We start from the raw sequence: 16,002 nt of genomic DNA, 5'->3' as shown, positions 1-16,002 counted from the left end.
ATCCAATCAGGTGCCCCCAATAAACTGGCTATTGGCTACCGCATAAGTCCAGCCCTTATGGTCATTGCGGAACCTCCCCTTTTTCTGAGGTCATGTCATCCACCCCTGTACCTCCCATCCCCTAAGGGCTCAAGGTAGTCCTTATAACCTGTGGTCCAGCTCCCCACAGCATCCCCGATTCCTGATCAGTTGAGGTTCCCTTCCCCCTAGTCCTCGTTCGTTGCCATTGGAGCCTTCCTTGAAGACTACGATTGGTAATTATCACCCTGTTTGTCCATCCTTATGTTACCTCTATGCATTTCGTTCTATTCTTATTAGGACTGTATGTGTGTTGTATGTATTCATTACCTTGTATGTGTGTTCTATGTTTTTCTACAATAAATTTTTAATTGTTTTACTTAATTAGTGTCCCTGGTGAATTTAAGCAATAATTTCTGGAGGTGGAATCCTGTATACATAGATTCTAGATCCTTTTTAAGCCATAGGTGCCCACCTGTCAATTCCCCAACCTCTTTTGAGGGCATTTTGGCTTACAGTGTGTGTATTAGGGAATGGGAAAGTCTCCTGGCTCCACCCCCAAAGTCCCCAGATATTTCCTGACTCAGACATGGCAACCCTAGTGCAGTGGCACCTTAGAAACCAATAAGAGTTCCTCTAAGGTGCTACTGGACTCAAATCTAACTGTTGTATGGCAGACAAAAATTGCTATCCTCTGAAACTACATATACTACACAGACCAGTTTCCCTGGAGAAAATGGCTGCTTGGGAGGATGGATTCCACTCAGGTCCCACCCCTACCCAAGCCCCACCCTCCCCAGGCTCATTGTAACCCTTCATACCTTTAAAAATATTTTTTCTTGAGTTTGTGCTGCTAGCTTCTTTCACAGTGTGTCTGAAGTTAAAATAGACGATGCCAGTAACTCTAATAAGGGAGAGTTGTTACTTTGTTAGGCACTATGGAGTTGATCAAGATAAGGGCTAGGAAACCACTGGGCAGAGTACTAACAGCCTGAACAGTAGGATTCAAGGGGGGGGGGGAGTTTAAAATGATGTGATAATGTAGGTCAAGGACCAGCAGAAACAATGGAAGAAATGGGTCAGTTTGCCTAGACCCCCTCACCCAGCAAGCTGAGACTCAGCTTTTGGTCCCAATGAAAAAAATCCTTGCACAAAGGAATAACTGATCCATATGATTCTTAGAAACTGAAATTTGAATTATAGTAGTGTTATATATTCAATCACATATTGCTTCATTATATCTGTTCAGTTGGATAGTTCTCATTTTTGACTTTTGTTCCAAGCAACATTGTTAGTCAAAATGTCAAAGCTAAATAATATTTTTTTCTGACTGAACAACAGGATTGAAAATTACTGTGGTATTATTCCATCAAGCATCATGCATTCACAGGCAACAAGGCAGCAACTCTGTCTTCTCCCAAGACTCGCTTGCAATAATCAGTTCATCTATTTGGGGTGGGATGGTATTGTCTGAGTAGGATTATAAATTGGAGAAAAGGGAACAAAGACCCTCTTTGGTTTCATGAAGTGTAATACAAGTCATGTGTAACAGTCAAAATGGCAAAACTTCTAAAATAGATTTGACCTACGGTAGTTTGCTTGACAATGGAATTAACCTAGCAAGGGCAATGGGAAAAGGGCAAAATGGACTCATAAATCATGCCAAATACAATGTGCTCAACAATGGGTTCAGGATTATTTTAACAGCAGCAAATCTTTTTCTGACAGATACCTTTTCAAAAATGTCTCAAGAGCCTAACAGCTCTAAGATACTTACCTAATTTCTTTTACAAGAATGGATAACAAATAAAAAATAAGCCTATGGTGATTTAATTGGACTGATTCTTTATATAGCTGAGACCATAATTCATGTTTGTCAATGACTCCATGATAAATGTTCAGAAACGGTTGTGATTACACGTTTGTAACCATCAAGCTTAGAACTGTTCCACTTGGAGTCAGATATTATGCAACTGATCCCACCAAAGTAAAAACTAGTATTGATCTCTGTCAGAGTTTTTTTTCTGGAAAAGAGGTACCGAAACTCTCAAAGAGAAACACATGGGTGCTCCTCATGAACTTTTAAACATTTTTTTGAGAATTTTATTTCCATGAAAGAGGTTCCAGAATTCCATTCCACTGTATTCCCCGGGGGGGGGTGGGGTGGGGGGGGTGGAGCCCTGAACTGTCAATGGTTCCCATCCACATTGGGAGAAGTCCTATGGTCTGGATTTTAACCTTGAGTTCCATACCCACAGTTTCTAAACCAAGCTCCTAAGATAAAGGGTAACACCCAGCCACCTTAATGGCTACCTCCTTCCCACAAAATTTCATTCAGTATTGTTACCAGAGTCTTTACACTTTATTATATTGGAGGAATGTACTCAGTAACATGGCATTTCTTTCACATCACTCATCTGTTGTAAAGGTCTATGCAATCCTGAAGATTGTAGAAGATTCCAGATGCAGAAGACAGAAGATCCACTGTTTTTCTTCTTTATGTCTGAATTGTATGATATGTGAGCAGGAGGAACTCACATGCACAATTGTTCTTAATGTTATCATTCCCCCAGAATCTCTTTTGACCTACAGTAAGGTGATGCCTGAGTCTGGAATCAAAAGGCCACACAACACAGCTGGCTGATGTGAGGATGGGGAAAGAGGAGAAATCCTCCATCTCTGTCTCTTGCATCAGTAGAGCCTCTTGTACTACACAGCTGGTAGAAGCATCAGATGGGGAATCTGATGCCCCATTCTACCACAGCTCCTCCACACTCTACAGCCACATTTGGAACAAATTTAGCAAATCTAGATAAGCAAATTTAGCAATCTAGATAAGCAAATTTAGATAAGCAAATTAAATAAAGCAATCTAGATAAGCAAATTTAGCAATCTAGATAAGCAATCTAGATAAGCAAATTTAGCAAATCTATTTCTCATAGACAGCAGATGAACAACTAAAGCCTATGTCTGGACGATACCACAAAACTGCTGTTGGGCGGGTCATCCATGGTGCAATATTCCTCTACACAAAAATATTCCTGGTCAAAGTGGTGCTTCAGAGAGAACATTTTCCTCTTCTATCCAGTTCCTATGCTGAGGATTTTTGTTTGTTTGTTTCTGTACAGAGGACCATTTAATCATGAGAGTACATATGAATTGCCTTCTTTTTATCTTATACAGGATCTCTCGTGTCCATTCTCTTACATGGGCTTGGGGCTGTAGCAAGTTAGCCTTTTTGAAGTGGCTATGCCTGGCAGATGGTCACTGCAATGGCCTCTCCTACATTACTGCATCCGTGGCAACACCTTCTCGCTGGTCCCCCCCCCCCCGTTTTTCACAGAGTTTGTCACGTCATGATGTGACCGAATGTCCGGTGGTATAACTGGATGGGCAGGCCGGGTTCACCAACCTCGCCAGCCAAGAGAAGGTAACTCTAACATCAAACCCGGGCAGATAGAGCTCGTTAATGTAACACCTACCACCTGGAGGACTCGCTGCGGGCGTCCCAGCTTACTGGGCCATGGCAGATGACCCCAAGGTGAAAGGGTGGAGCCAGTACCGCGCACACTGCGCTTCACCTAAAAATTCCTCTGTGCAGGCCTGAAGGGCATACACTGAAGTCCTCAAGCGGGTGGAGGTTACAAGCATCGAGACACTGCTGTTGAAGACGCAGCTGCACTGGGCAGGGCATATTTCCAGGATGGAAAACCACTGCCTTCCCAAGATTGCTCTGTATGGTGAACTTTCCACCGGCCATCGAAATAGAGGGGCACCAAAGAAGAGATACAAGGACTCCTTGAAGAAAGAACTTGGTACCTGTTGCATCAACCATCACCAGTGGTCTGACCTAGCCTCAGTTCGCAAAGCATGGAGGCACACCATCCACCAGGCTGTCTCTTCCTTTGAAAACGCACGCATAGCTGGTCTTGAGGACAAAAGGAGATTGAGGAAGAATCGCACTGCTACAGCATCAACCCCAAATCAGACTTTTCCCTGCAGCCACTGTGGCCGGACCTGCCTGTCCCGCATTGGTCTTGTCAGCCACCAGCGAGCCTGCGGCAGCCGTGGACTACTGCACCTTTCTTAAATCTTCGTTCGCGAAGTCAAGCCGAGACATATGAACATATGAAGCTGCCTTATACTGAATCAGACCCTCAGTCCATCAAAGTCAGTATTGTCTACTCAGACTGGCAGTGGCTCTCCAGGGTCTCAAGCTGAGGTTTTTCACACCTACTTGCCTGGACCCTTTTTAGTTGAAGATGCTGGGGACTGAACCTGGGACCTTCTGCTTCCCACATTCAGTACCACATGCAGTTGGAAGTGGTATATACTAGACACAGATTTACCACCTCATCAGATGATTGTGACAACTAGGTTTTAAAGTCATAAAGTGATTTTTTAAAATAAAGTAGCCTTGACATTTCCCCTGGAGTACAGCTATTGAACCATTTGGTACAAACAAGCAGCCATGCAGATCTCTTGAAAGCCAGACACAGAGGGCTCCTTCCCAAAGGGATGAGGACCACTGACAGTGTTTCTAGACTCGTTTTCACCATGTTGGGATGAGCTTCTTGACTCCTGACTGGAAGAGAAACAGTTCCAGGCTTAGAATCCAAACAAAACCAAAGGTTAAATTCAACGTGATAGAATCCAGGAAACAAATACCTTAGTCATTTCAAATCTGAAAGAATAATAAGTTCCCTCTCAATCCTCATAAATCAGTGAGGGGAAAAAACCTTAATGCTCCACCTTGTAAGGGCCCTGCCCTCTATGTTCTGCTCACAAACCAGAATAAGTAGACTATAAAATGTGCCTATACACTAGGAAATAAATCCATTCCTGAGAAATGTTTCATGTTACCACCTTGTATATCCTATAGCAACATGAAGAAAGGATGCCAGTTATGGATCTTGTGCTTACTCAGCAGTTGCTGCAAGAGCAAAACACCAGTACAGATAGGTAAGTAAAATTTAATTCTAATATTCTTCATCTAGATGTTTATAAAGATTAGATACGGGATGTCTGTATAATATACTGCAAATGAAATAACAGCATGTGTGATTCAGCAGTGTTAAAATGCTGTTCAATCCTATTTATATTAGTGGGTGAGAAATAAACACATTCTTAGCTATTTCACTGAAATTAATGGGATATTATGCACAATGCACAACTGTGGTTGGATTATGGCCCAGTGTTTTAGTTGCATTATATAAGGTCAATCATTTTGGTACTCCAGCAGAGCAGTTTTTCATGCAGTAATTTGTACTTTGAGATAATGGAAAACAAAACTGAGTACTTAATGTCAATTGGGCACATTAATGTATTCTTTCCTTCAGGTTACTTTGAGCAAAACCCCAGTTCTTTCCAGGTACCCACTTCCATGTATTCCAAAGGGACAAACATTTGTACGCATTTCACAGATTTTTTTTTTTTTGGGGGGGGGGACATCTGTCTTTACCAGCCCTTTGAATTCTTGGTGGATATAAACTTAGCTAACAAGAACAGACTTGAATGGGATAATATATGCTGTACAGAATAAAGTCATTTTTAAAATTTTTTTTACTTCAAATGTTTAATTAAATTACATGGTAAAAACACTAGCAGAAGATTGATCGTTTCAGTGCCTATTGAAAATAAATTACTTCTCTACAAAATATAGAATCTTTCTAACAAAATTAACCTTCATGGCCACTGATGTGCTGGTTCATAGTTTTTACTCCTTCCATCCTTTTAATTGCCTGAAAGGAATTTTGTCATGGAAGCCAAGTGTTTGATATCCTACATTTCCCTATTCTGTATCAATATCTTCTGCTTTGTGGATTTCAAAATGATTGATTTGATTTTTAGTCCACCCTTCCTGCCAATGGGCTCAACATAGCAATAACAATAAAATATACATATAAGTAGATTTAAAAAGTATCAAAATTTAAAACTACAAACCAACAGTGGTCAAATGTGAGCAGCATTCACAGGGCTGACTCAAGGCTTTTTAGTCTCCTGGGGGAATTATGACTTTGGTGCATGTGCACCACCAACACCCCCCCCCCCCATTCAATAACGAGATGAGAAATCTAGAATGAATGTTTTACTCACTGGGCTTGGGGGGACAGCTTCCAGGTGGAATCTGGGAATCTCCTGGAATTACAGCTCATCTGCAGACTACAAAGATAAGTTTTCCTGAAGGGGAAAAAAAAAGTGTTTTGGAGGGTGGACTCTATGGCATTGTACCCCACTGAGATCCCTGTCTTTCTCAGGCTCCATCTCCAAATCTCCAGAAGTTTCCCAACTTGGATCTGGCAGTGCTACCTCCCAACCCCTGCCAGTGGCCAGGGAAAACTTGGCAACTCTACTGGGTATTCAAAATGAGCAATGTAAAAATAAAAATAGATGAACATTTCAAAAAGACCTCCATGTATCATCGTGGCAGCTACAGTAGACCAGAATCAACACACATGGAGACTCCAGAAACCAATTAACACCAAGCTTCCCTTCAAACCAATACAGGAGATTGTTGTCACCTTTTTGGCATCCCTTGGGTTGCCAGCTCTGGATGGGGAAATACCTGGAGATATGAGGGGTAGAATCTGGGGAGTGCAGAGTTTTGGGAGAGGAGGGTCCCCAGAAGGGTACAATGCCATAGTGTCCACCCTCCAAAACATCTATTTTCTCCAGGGGAACTGATATCTGTCAATTGTAATAGCTGGAGATCTCTAGGCCCCATCTGGAGGTTGGTAACCATAGGCACACCTCAAAATCTGGTGCCCTATGTTATTGCCTAGGTTTACCTAGTGGTCAGGCCAGCCCTTGTAGCATACAAACAGCTAACACAGACTTTAGTAACTTTTTATTAACTCAGTCAGCACCAACAAAAATTAAGATAGTTACATTTGCTCTGTGCTGAAAAGTACACAGCTTTGTACTTTATATCACATTCCCAAGGATACCAGTCTATTCCTAGCACATTAACCCTGTTTATAGATCTATGTGGATTGGGAGGGGGGAGACCTTTTAATAAACCTTTTCTGTTCCTTCTCAATATTTCACAACCTTTCAGAGTTCAGTAAGTACAAAAGAAATAATTGTGATTTGAACGTTGATATCCTACTCTCTCTCTCTCTCTCTCTCTTGCATATTTCTTACAAATACTATATAAGAATGCTGTAACACAGTGCCTCCCTCTGCATCCACCTTATCTCTGCTCCATCATGCCAGGTTGGCAAAACAAGAAGTAATCTTAGGAATAAGCCCATTCCTCCTGTCAACCATAAGTGAAGCAAATTCACTGGTTGTTAACTAAATGAGAGAAAGCTGATAAACTCATTTAACGTCCATTGATAGCAGTAGGATCAACAATGCAGTCCTATTCAGAGTTATTCCATATTAAACCCATTGGTTTCAATTGTAGTAGCAGGAGTAACTGTGTATAGGATTGCATTGTAAATCACACAGGCTAAATTCTTACATGGCTCGTTTTAGTAAGTGTGTACAAATGCTAAAGTCAGCTTTGTCATATGTATCCTTCTCTGGATGGTGAACTGCATGAACATACTCTGTCCACACAGTCCCAGGCCCAATTCATTTGCTAGATCTACCCTAATAAGAAAATTGGTTAGAGTTGTTTGACAGAGGGAGTATGCCTATACTTAATCCCCCTAATCCAGGGGTGGCCAACGGTAGCTCTCCAGACGTTTTTTGCCTACAACTCCCATCAGCCCCAGCCATTGGCCATGCTGACTGGGGCTGATGGGACTTGTAGGCAAAAAAAATCTGCAGAGCTACCATTGTCCACCCCTGCCCTAATCCGTTTTAGCCCAAGACTGTCAGTACTGCTGTCAATTAGGAGTCAATCCTCCTCAAATGGGCATGTCACCAGCTCACAATTGCAACCCTACTCCAGTTCCCTCAGGCAGAGGCTTGGTTGGTGCAGTGATCAGTCAAGTGGTATAATTCACCTGGTCCTGCTGCTTTGGTCTTTTCTCAGTCTGCAGTGGTTGTTGGGCTGCTCCAAGCTCTTTGCCCTCCAGATGGAATGAGGGCAGGGCATCAACAATTCCAAATGAATCTCTTGCCTATTTCTTATAAGATGTAAACCTTTCCAGTGAGTAATTTATAAGACACCACAGTCATGCTGAAAGACCCAAGAAATATTTTCAGGAGAGAATGTAGGAGGAATTTATAGTTCTTCAAGCTCTATGCTCCCACATATCCAATTCTGTCAGGAGCAGAGGCAAGTGAGTTTACATACTCATATTCTTGAGAGGGACACTCAAAGGCATAATGTACATTTAAATCTTTGCTTCTCTTGAATGTCTTAGTTGGGGAATGGGACTGAACTAACCCTCACTCATTTCAGCCTCTCCTACTTGGACTTGGTGATATGTAAATAAATGCTTCAGTGAACTCTGTTGGTTTCATCATCTTGATTGTCTTCTGTAGTTCAGCGTCCTGCAGTTACTGCAAGTGAATGTTCTACGTGGGGAAATTTCCACTTCCAGACATTTGACCAGGTCAAATTTGACTTCCCTGGAATCTGCCAATATGTTTTTGCTTCACACTGCAATGACAGTTATCAGGACTTCAATATACAGATCAGAAGGAGTGTCAAGAATAGGACTGCTATCTATTTCACTGCTAACATAGATGGAGTGCTTCTGGAGGTGAAAAAATCAGGCATTACAGTGAATGGGAAAGAGTGAGTTGGCTCAAAATCTGTTTATGATGTTCTGTTTTCTTCAGATATGAAACTGCCTTATATTGAGTCAAGTGGTCTGCCTAGCTCAGTATTACCTGTTCTGACTGGCATCAGGGTCTCAAGAAAAGGAAGGTCATTCTCAGCACTTATTGAACTTATAACAGTAGCTCCAGGTGTGGTCTAGTAGATGACTTACCTGGGTTCAATACTGTAGTTCATAGAATGAAACACAGATCATTTCCATACAATACATCAGTTTAAGTTTATTTTAAAAATAGTTGTGATATTTTAAAAAACTACCAAAAAAACAATCTATACTTATACAATGAATACAAAAAAATTTGAAAATAGGTTGCTAGGGCAGGTGATAATTCATGCTGATGGAGTAATTTTCCCTCCCCACCGGACATGAGATTTTTGCTATGAAGATGGTTTCAGGAAGGGCACGATTTAAATCTAATAAAATAAATAAATAATAAAGTATTGTGGAATATAAGGAAATTTTTTGCAGACTTATGAAGCTTCCTTTGCTTCCCAGGGTCAGAAGTACCGTATCTAAACAGATCCATGACTCGGGAATCTGCATCCCTTCTAAATGGAAAGTAGTTCCCTCCAGTGTAAAGTAAGCCCTACCCTAACCATCTTTTTCTTGCCCCTCAGGCAAGTTCTGTTTGGCTCTGGCTCAGTATAGACACTTAATTACTATGTACTGTAATATTAGCTTCAAATAATCATATCATAGAGCTGGAAGGACCTCCAGGGTCATCAAGTCCAACTCACTGCACAATGCAGGAAATTCACAAATACCTCCCCTGACACACCGCTAGTGACACCTGATCCACACCCAGAAGATGGCAACCTCCCCTCCAGGATCCCTGGCAAAACGGGCCTGGAGAAAAATAGCTGCCTCATCCCAAAGTGGAGAACAGTATTCCCCTGGGCATGTAAGAAAGGGCCACAAGAACTAAGCACTGATGCAACCCTTCCTACCCTCCCTTCCATGATCTGCCTAAGTTCACAGAATCAGCATTGCTGTCAGATGGCCATCTAGGCTCTGCTTAAAAACCTCCAAGGAAGGAGAGACCCCTCCCCCCCCCACCAGGAAGTCTGTTTCACTGAGAAACCTCTGTAACTGTCAAGCAGTTCTTCCTAATGTTTAGTTGAAATCTCTTTTGATTTAATTTCAACCCACTGGTTCTGGTCCAGTCTTCTGGGGCAACAGAAGACAACTCTATGATAGCCCTTTAAATACTGGAAGATGGTCATCTCCTCTTCAGGCTAAACATACCAAGCTCCTTCAGCTTTTCCTCATAGGACTTGGTCATATTTAAATATTGTTTCTATTCTAGCTTGACAAGCAGAGATGCAGAAGGCCTTTGGGAGGCTACCATTATTCATTAATTCCTTGGATACCTAGCTACCTTTCCAAACTAAACTATGCAAGATCTCATTAAGACAGTGCCTGCAGGTTCGACCTTTTCTGATAATTAAGATGGAGATGTGATGGATATTTGCTTTCTGCATGAGATCAGAAACAATAATCAAATTTCTCAAACTAAAGGGGACCCTGTATAACAATAATAGTGCATCAGCAAGGATATTGATAAGTATGGGTCCTTCTTTCATTGCAGTAGTGTAATCACAGAAACCTTGCCTGCCAAATGTTCCCTTGCCATGATATAGGAATTCCCCACTGTTCAGATGGAGTGTTGTTCAGCCCAGTTACCCAATGAGGCAATTTCAGTGGGCTGAAATTAAGAGTAATCAGTTTAGTACCTGTTTATGAAACTCTTCAACCAATGCAGATTGTGCAATAAATAACTGTTTAGTCATCTCCTTTCTCCTGCTTATCACAACTCCTGATACATACAGGAGTACACCTGGCAGCCACCTTGTCTGGGCATTGAGAAAGGAATGCATAGAGGATCAGTGACATCTTAAGCAGTTATAACCTTCTAAACCCATTGAAGTAAATGGTGTTAAAAGAGTGTAACTGTGAATCAGATTGTACTGTAAGTCCTGCTAGCCAGTCTCTTCCCTCCCCTTTAGTGCCTCTAAACTGCCTCTCACCCTTTTGGCGCCTCATGCCCTGAGGCTATAGATCATAGAGATTGTGAATAAATGGCCAGCAGACTTAATTAATAGGTCAGTGTTGGGTTTCTTTCATCATGAAATAACTGGTCTGTTTTGTAATTGTTTTTTTGTTTTTTTGTTTCTTTTTTAAAGGATTCTTCTACCCTTCAGCTTGAAGAGTGTTCTAATAGAAGACATTTGTACTTACTTCCAAGTCACCTCCACACTAGGCCTGATTCTCAAGTGGGATTGGAGTGACACTCTACTAGTATGATGCTCCAGTTAGTTGGATTTATTTTAGCGAGTTTCAGTACTGCTAAAATGTGATGGATAGCCAGTCTTTGCACCCTGTACTTTTCTAGCTCTATTATGAACAAATATAGGTTATGCTGTAGCAGTAGTAATTCTTCTGTATTACTAATTTGAAATGTGGAATGGTATGCTATAGCTTGTCAGATCTTGGAACCTAAGCGGGGTTAGTATTTGGATAGGGGAAACAACAAAGACTCTGCTGAGGAAAATAATGTCAAACCACCTTTGCTTCCACTTGCCTTGAAAGCTCTTGTGGGGGTCACCATAAGTCAGTTGCAACTTGATAGCATGTAGATACATGTTACTAATTCATTTGTGTCCTCTGGAGACCTATCTTTGGCCTTGCAGTTGAGACTGACAATAATATGGCAGCATTATCATATCATAAAAGCCCTTTCATCTTGACAAAACAGAGCTCTCCCATTGCTTGGGGGTGCACTCCATCAACCTTTGCCCCATCAAACCATCTATCAAGAGTACTTGTGTGCCATTGGTTCAGTCTGCTTCTCTCTCCTGCCCAAGTGGCTGTTGCTAGCCAGCCAAGCTGATTTTGTCAGTAAAAGGCAACCAACCTTGGTTATGGCAGTTTCCGGCTCTCTCTACTCTGCTGTTGCACTACTTCACAGAGGAGAGAAAGAAACCCTTCCCTCAATATGACTGAGGGAGGGAAGAGGAGGGAAAGAGGCAGAAAAACCTTCTCGATTGGCTGAGGACTCCTCCCCCTCCTCCTTTGGAAGGGAAACAGACAGAGAGATGCATTGAGAACTCATTGGGCCCAGTCCTGAGTAGGGCTGCCAATTCCAGGTTGGTGGGAAATTCCTGGAGATTTTGTGATGGATTCTACAGAAGCCAGAGTTTGGGGACAGGACAGACTTCAGCTGAATATAATGCCATAGAGCCCAGGGGGAGAGAGATCTGTTGTCTGGAGTTCAGTTGTTATACCAGGAGATCCTCAGGCTTCACTTCAGAGCAGTGTCTGCCAGACCCAGGTTCTTGCTGTGGAAGCTAACTGGATTATTTTAGACTAGTCACAGACTTGCAGCCTAACTTACCTCACACAGTTGTTGTGCAGATCAAAGTGGCGGGGGGGGGGGGAGAAGAGAATGATGTAAGTGGCTTTGGTCCCCCTCCCACTGTGGAGAAAGACTGTGGTTTTCCTATGTAGAGGCTGCAGGGAGAGGGAAGGAGAGGGCATGCTGAAGTCAGAGGGGCAGATAAAGGGGAGGAGATAGGGTTGCCAACTCCAGGTTGGAAAATTCCTGGTGATTTGAGGGATGGAGCCTAGAGAGGGTGGGTTTTGAGGAGGGGTGGGACCAGACATGTGCAATGACATAGACTCCACCCTCCAAACCAGCCATTTTCTCCTCGGGAAACATTGTTGCCAATCTCCAGGTGAAGGCTGAAGATTACTTAGAATTACAACTGCTTTTCCAGAAGAAGAGGTGATTGGGGGTAGTAGTGGGAGGGGTATGGGAAGACATCAAAGAGGGGAGTGACTGCCTTTACTTGGGTGAGTGAGAAGACAGCAAGGGTGGGGTACACTCAGAGTCTCTTTCTAGAACCCATTGTATTTTTCTTCATAACTGGCCTTTTTCCTAGTTTTAAAGAAAGATGGTACATTTACTATTCTATGTCTGGATTATAAATTTACTTGGCTGATAATATATTTTTATTCTCAAAGAAATATTTTTCCCTAAATAATGCATGAAAGCAGTATTAATTCCATATTCAGAAGGGAGAAATATCTTGTGTTTGATGACCTTATTGTTATAGATTTGTAGATTCATTTCAAAGTACCAGAGAATATCATCAGCCTAAACTTAGACTTTATAGTCCTGGTATGCAGATAATCTTCTAATAATCTCTACTTGAAAAAAAAAATCCTCCAACACCCCCCCTTTTTTCTTTTAGCTAAATTTAGAAGATTCATACAGGCAGAAAACATGTGGTCTGTGCGGGAACTATGATGGCAATCAAAAGAATGATATGATGTTGAATGGTATGAAGGTATTTATGTATATTTCTATGCTATTCTTGTAATCAATTTATTGGTATCCTGCTCTTCCACCAAATATCTCAGGACAGCAAACATGGAGGTTATTCCATGTTATCATGACTCACAGAGACAACAACTGGCACAAGATCACTCAGTGGGATTTGCAGCCAAACTGTAAAACTTGGTCTCTCTCTGCACCATTTCCAGTTCAACATGTTATCAGCTGTATACTTTCTCACATGCACATGGTTGAACATGAAACTACCTTTTTTCCATTTGGTGTGCATATCTGCCAAATTTTTGCTAAACACAATCAGGAAGCAATGTTCAGTTCATCTCAATTGAATTATGATTCTGTTAAGCAAATTGGTTCCCAGAGCTAGATGTAGCCTGCTGTTTAGTATTCATATTTCACAGGCAGTAAAATATTGGTATTGAGAGGATTCTAAACAATTGTTCCATTAGAACAGGCTTATTGACCTGCTTATTTGACATATATTTTCTTTCTCATTCTCTTTAAATAGAGAAAAAATGTGCATACTGTAATCCATGCAAATATATATTTATTTACAACGCTTCTGTTTACAAACCATTTCTATTTAAATTAACAATGTGAGTTCTCAATGTTTTAAGGGACTCAAAACAATACACCATTCACAGCAAATACACCATTCACAGCAATACACCATTCACAGCGAATACACCATTCACAGCAATACACCATTCACAGCGAATACACCATTCACAGCAATACACCATTCACAGCAAATACCCCATTCACAGCAAATACCCCATTCACAGCAATACACCATTCACAGCAATACACCATTCACAGCAAATACCCCATTCACAGCAAATACACCATTCACAGCAATACACCATTCACAGCAATACACCATTCACAGCAAATACACCATTCACAGCAAATACACCATTCCCCAGCTGGGAAACTGAGATGAAGAGGGCTTTTATTACAGGCCTTGCTGCCAGGTTGCCATTAGTCAGCTGCGATTTGATTGCACTGTCCACCCCCCCTCCCATTTATTTCTCAAACCCATGGGGTTTTGCAGGCTATCAACTACTCCCACGGCAATATGGCAACCTACAAAAAATAGAAGAGCCAACAGAGGAGTGCCCAGATGTACCTGAGGAAAATAAAGATGACAGGAAGAACAAATATGCCTCTCGTTGGAAAGAGAAATGCAAGAGTAAATATGTATGTCACTAGTTTGGTTGTCTGTGCAACACAGAGTTCTTGTGGTTACCTGATACCAGTGTACTATCAGAAAATTATATACCAAAACATAAAATGCAAGATAAAGTTAGAAATAATCAATAGGATATTTTTGAGGCAGAGCTCAGCCATAGTACCTGTTTTAATGTCAAACCCAGTCCCATAAGATGCAAAGTAATAGGCTTTGATTAGAGATACTAAGTGCTTGAGCCTGCTAATATTTTTAAATATGGACAATTAATTTTAGCATAAACTTCTGTACGATATGGCCTACTTCTTCGGATGCCAGGTAGTAGCTTCAGCAAATAAATTCACAGAGTATTTAAGATAACACAATTTTGTTATAGATATTTTTGTTTCATTTTGTATCTAGGAAAGTTTGTGTAGCTTGGCATTTCTTGCTTATGATTTGAGTATGAGTCTTATCAAGTTATACAAAGGTCCAGGTCTCTTAAGGGAAGTTGGGGACATCAATTTTTTGGTTTATGTGGGCTGGATGGGGGATGGTGGTGTCAATGTATGGAAAAGGACACCTCAGAAGGTGCAAGCTTTTTTCACCCAGCACAATGAGCTGCATCCAGGGCTGTATTTCTGGGGGAACACAGTGGAACAGCGTTCTAAAACCTCTTAGGGGAAATAAAATTCTTTAAAAAAGAGAGAGAGTTTAAAAGTACGAGGGGCACCTGCAGGGCCATAGTCAGAATTTCAAGTTTGGTGGGGCATATAGCCAGGATTTTTTGTTACATGGACCAAGGGGCTGCCCAGTTTGGTGGCCCTGGGCTCTCAACACTGGAACGCAGGGAGGGATGCTTCCAAGAGTGCAGTCTCCAGCCTGGGAGCCAGAGGAAGGATCTACACACATCCTATCTCTGCAATGGACAGGTGGCCCCGAGGGGGCAGAGAAGTGGCAGCAGTGGGCTGGTGAGAGTGGCATTCAGCACAAGCCCAGAGGGGACTGAGATGGGGCAGAGAAGCAGCAGGGGCAGGCTGACAGGACAGTGGCACTCAGCACAAGCCCAGTGGGTATTGAGAGGAAGTGCTCTTGGCAGTCCTTCTTGGAGAAATAGGCCTGGGTCACCACTGCCTCTGGGTTTGGCAAGTGGTCTTCAAGCACCTTAGAGGGCACAGCCACAAAGCTGTGCTGCCAAACTCTGCTTTTCCCTCCTGGCTGACTGGCAGGCTCACCGTCAGGGCTCTTGAAGGTGAGGTCCTGGCCCCCTGCCTGAGCACCACCGGTTCTCAAAGCAGAGCACCAGCAGTTCATCTGCCACCTCAGATGGCATGCCCCACACCTCCGCCAAACTTAATGAAGCTAACCAATCTGTGTGTCATAAAGTATACTGCAAACTTAAAATAATATGAGCTGCTTAGAGCTCTCTCTCTCTCTCTCTCTCTCAGAAATCTAATTGCAAGAAAGCCCTGGACATTGGAAATTGCTCTAAAGTGGTTGACACTGATTATTATGTAGCTGCCTGCATTGATGATATGTGTGCCCGCACACAGAAGTCTTCTAATTCAGATCTGATTGCAAGCTATGTATGCAGCACTCTCAGCCAATATTCCCGGGACTGTGTCCACAAGAGGGGAGACCCTGGAAAGTGGAGATCCAAGCAGCTTTGCTGTAAGTAAGTGAGGGTGGGAAAACTCTGCCAGCTTCACAAGCACCATCTAACA

At 42.2% G+C, this 16,002-nt stretch overlaps 1 protein-coding gene across 1 annotated transcript in view; it reads left to right on the top strand.

The window, feature by feature from the left end:
* Positions 1-4,769: 4,769 nt before the first annotated feature.
* The window catches only part of LOC132589665 (mucin-5B-like), a 126,264-nt gene continuing 115,031 nt past the window's right edge, over positions 4,770-16,002 (top strand). Inside the window, exons 1-6 of the mRNA XM_060262400.1 lie at positions 4,770-4,980; positions 8,458-8,713; positions 10,940-11,054; positions 13,010-13,097; positions 14,165-14,310; positions 15,727-15,949. Coding sequence (XP_060118383.1) covers positions 4,875-4,980; positions 8,458-8,713; positions 10,940-11,054; positions 13,010-13,097; positions 14,165-14,310; positions 15,727-15,949 — 934 coding nt within the window. The 5' untranslated portion in view covers positions 4,770-4,874. The remainder of the gene's footprint in view (positions 4,981-8,457; positions 8,714-10,939; positions 11,055-13,009; positions 13,098-14,164; positions 14,311-15,726; positions 15,950-16,002) is intronic.

This window comes from Heteronotia binoei, chromosome 21, assembly GCF_032191835.1.
Source record: "Heteronotia binoei isolate CCM8104 ecotype False Entrance Well chromosome 21, APGP_CSIRO_Hbin_v1, whole genome shotgun sequence".
NCBI classification, from domain to species: domain Eukaryota; kingdom Metazoa; phylum Chordata; class Lepidosauria; order Squamata; family Gekkonidae; genus Heteronotia; species Heteronotia binoei.
Note: the sequence above shows the minus strand (reverse complement) of the source record. Positions and strands in the feature narration are given on the sequence as shown.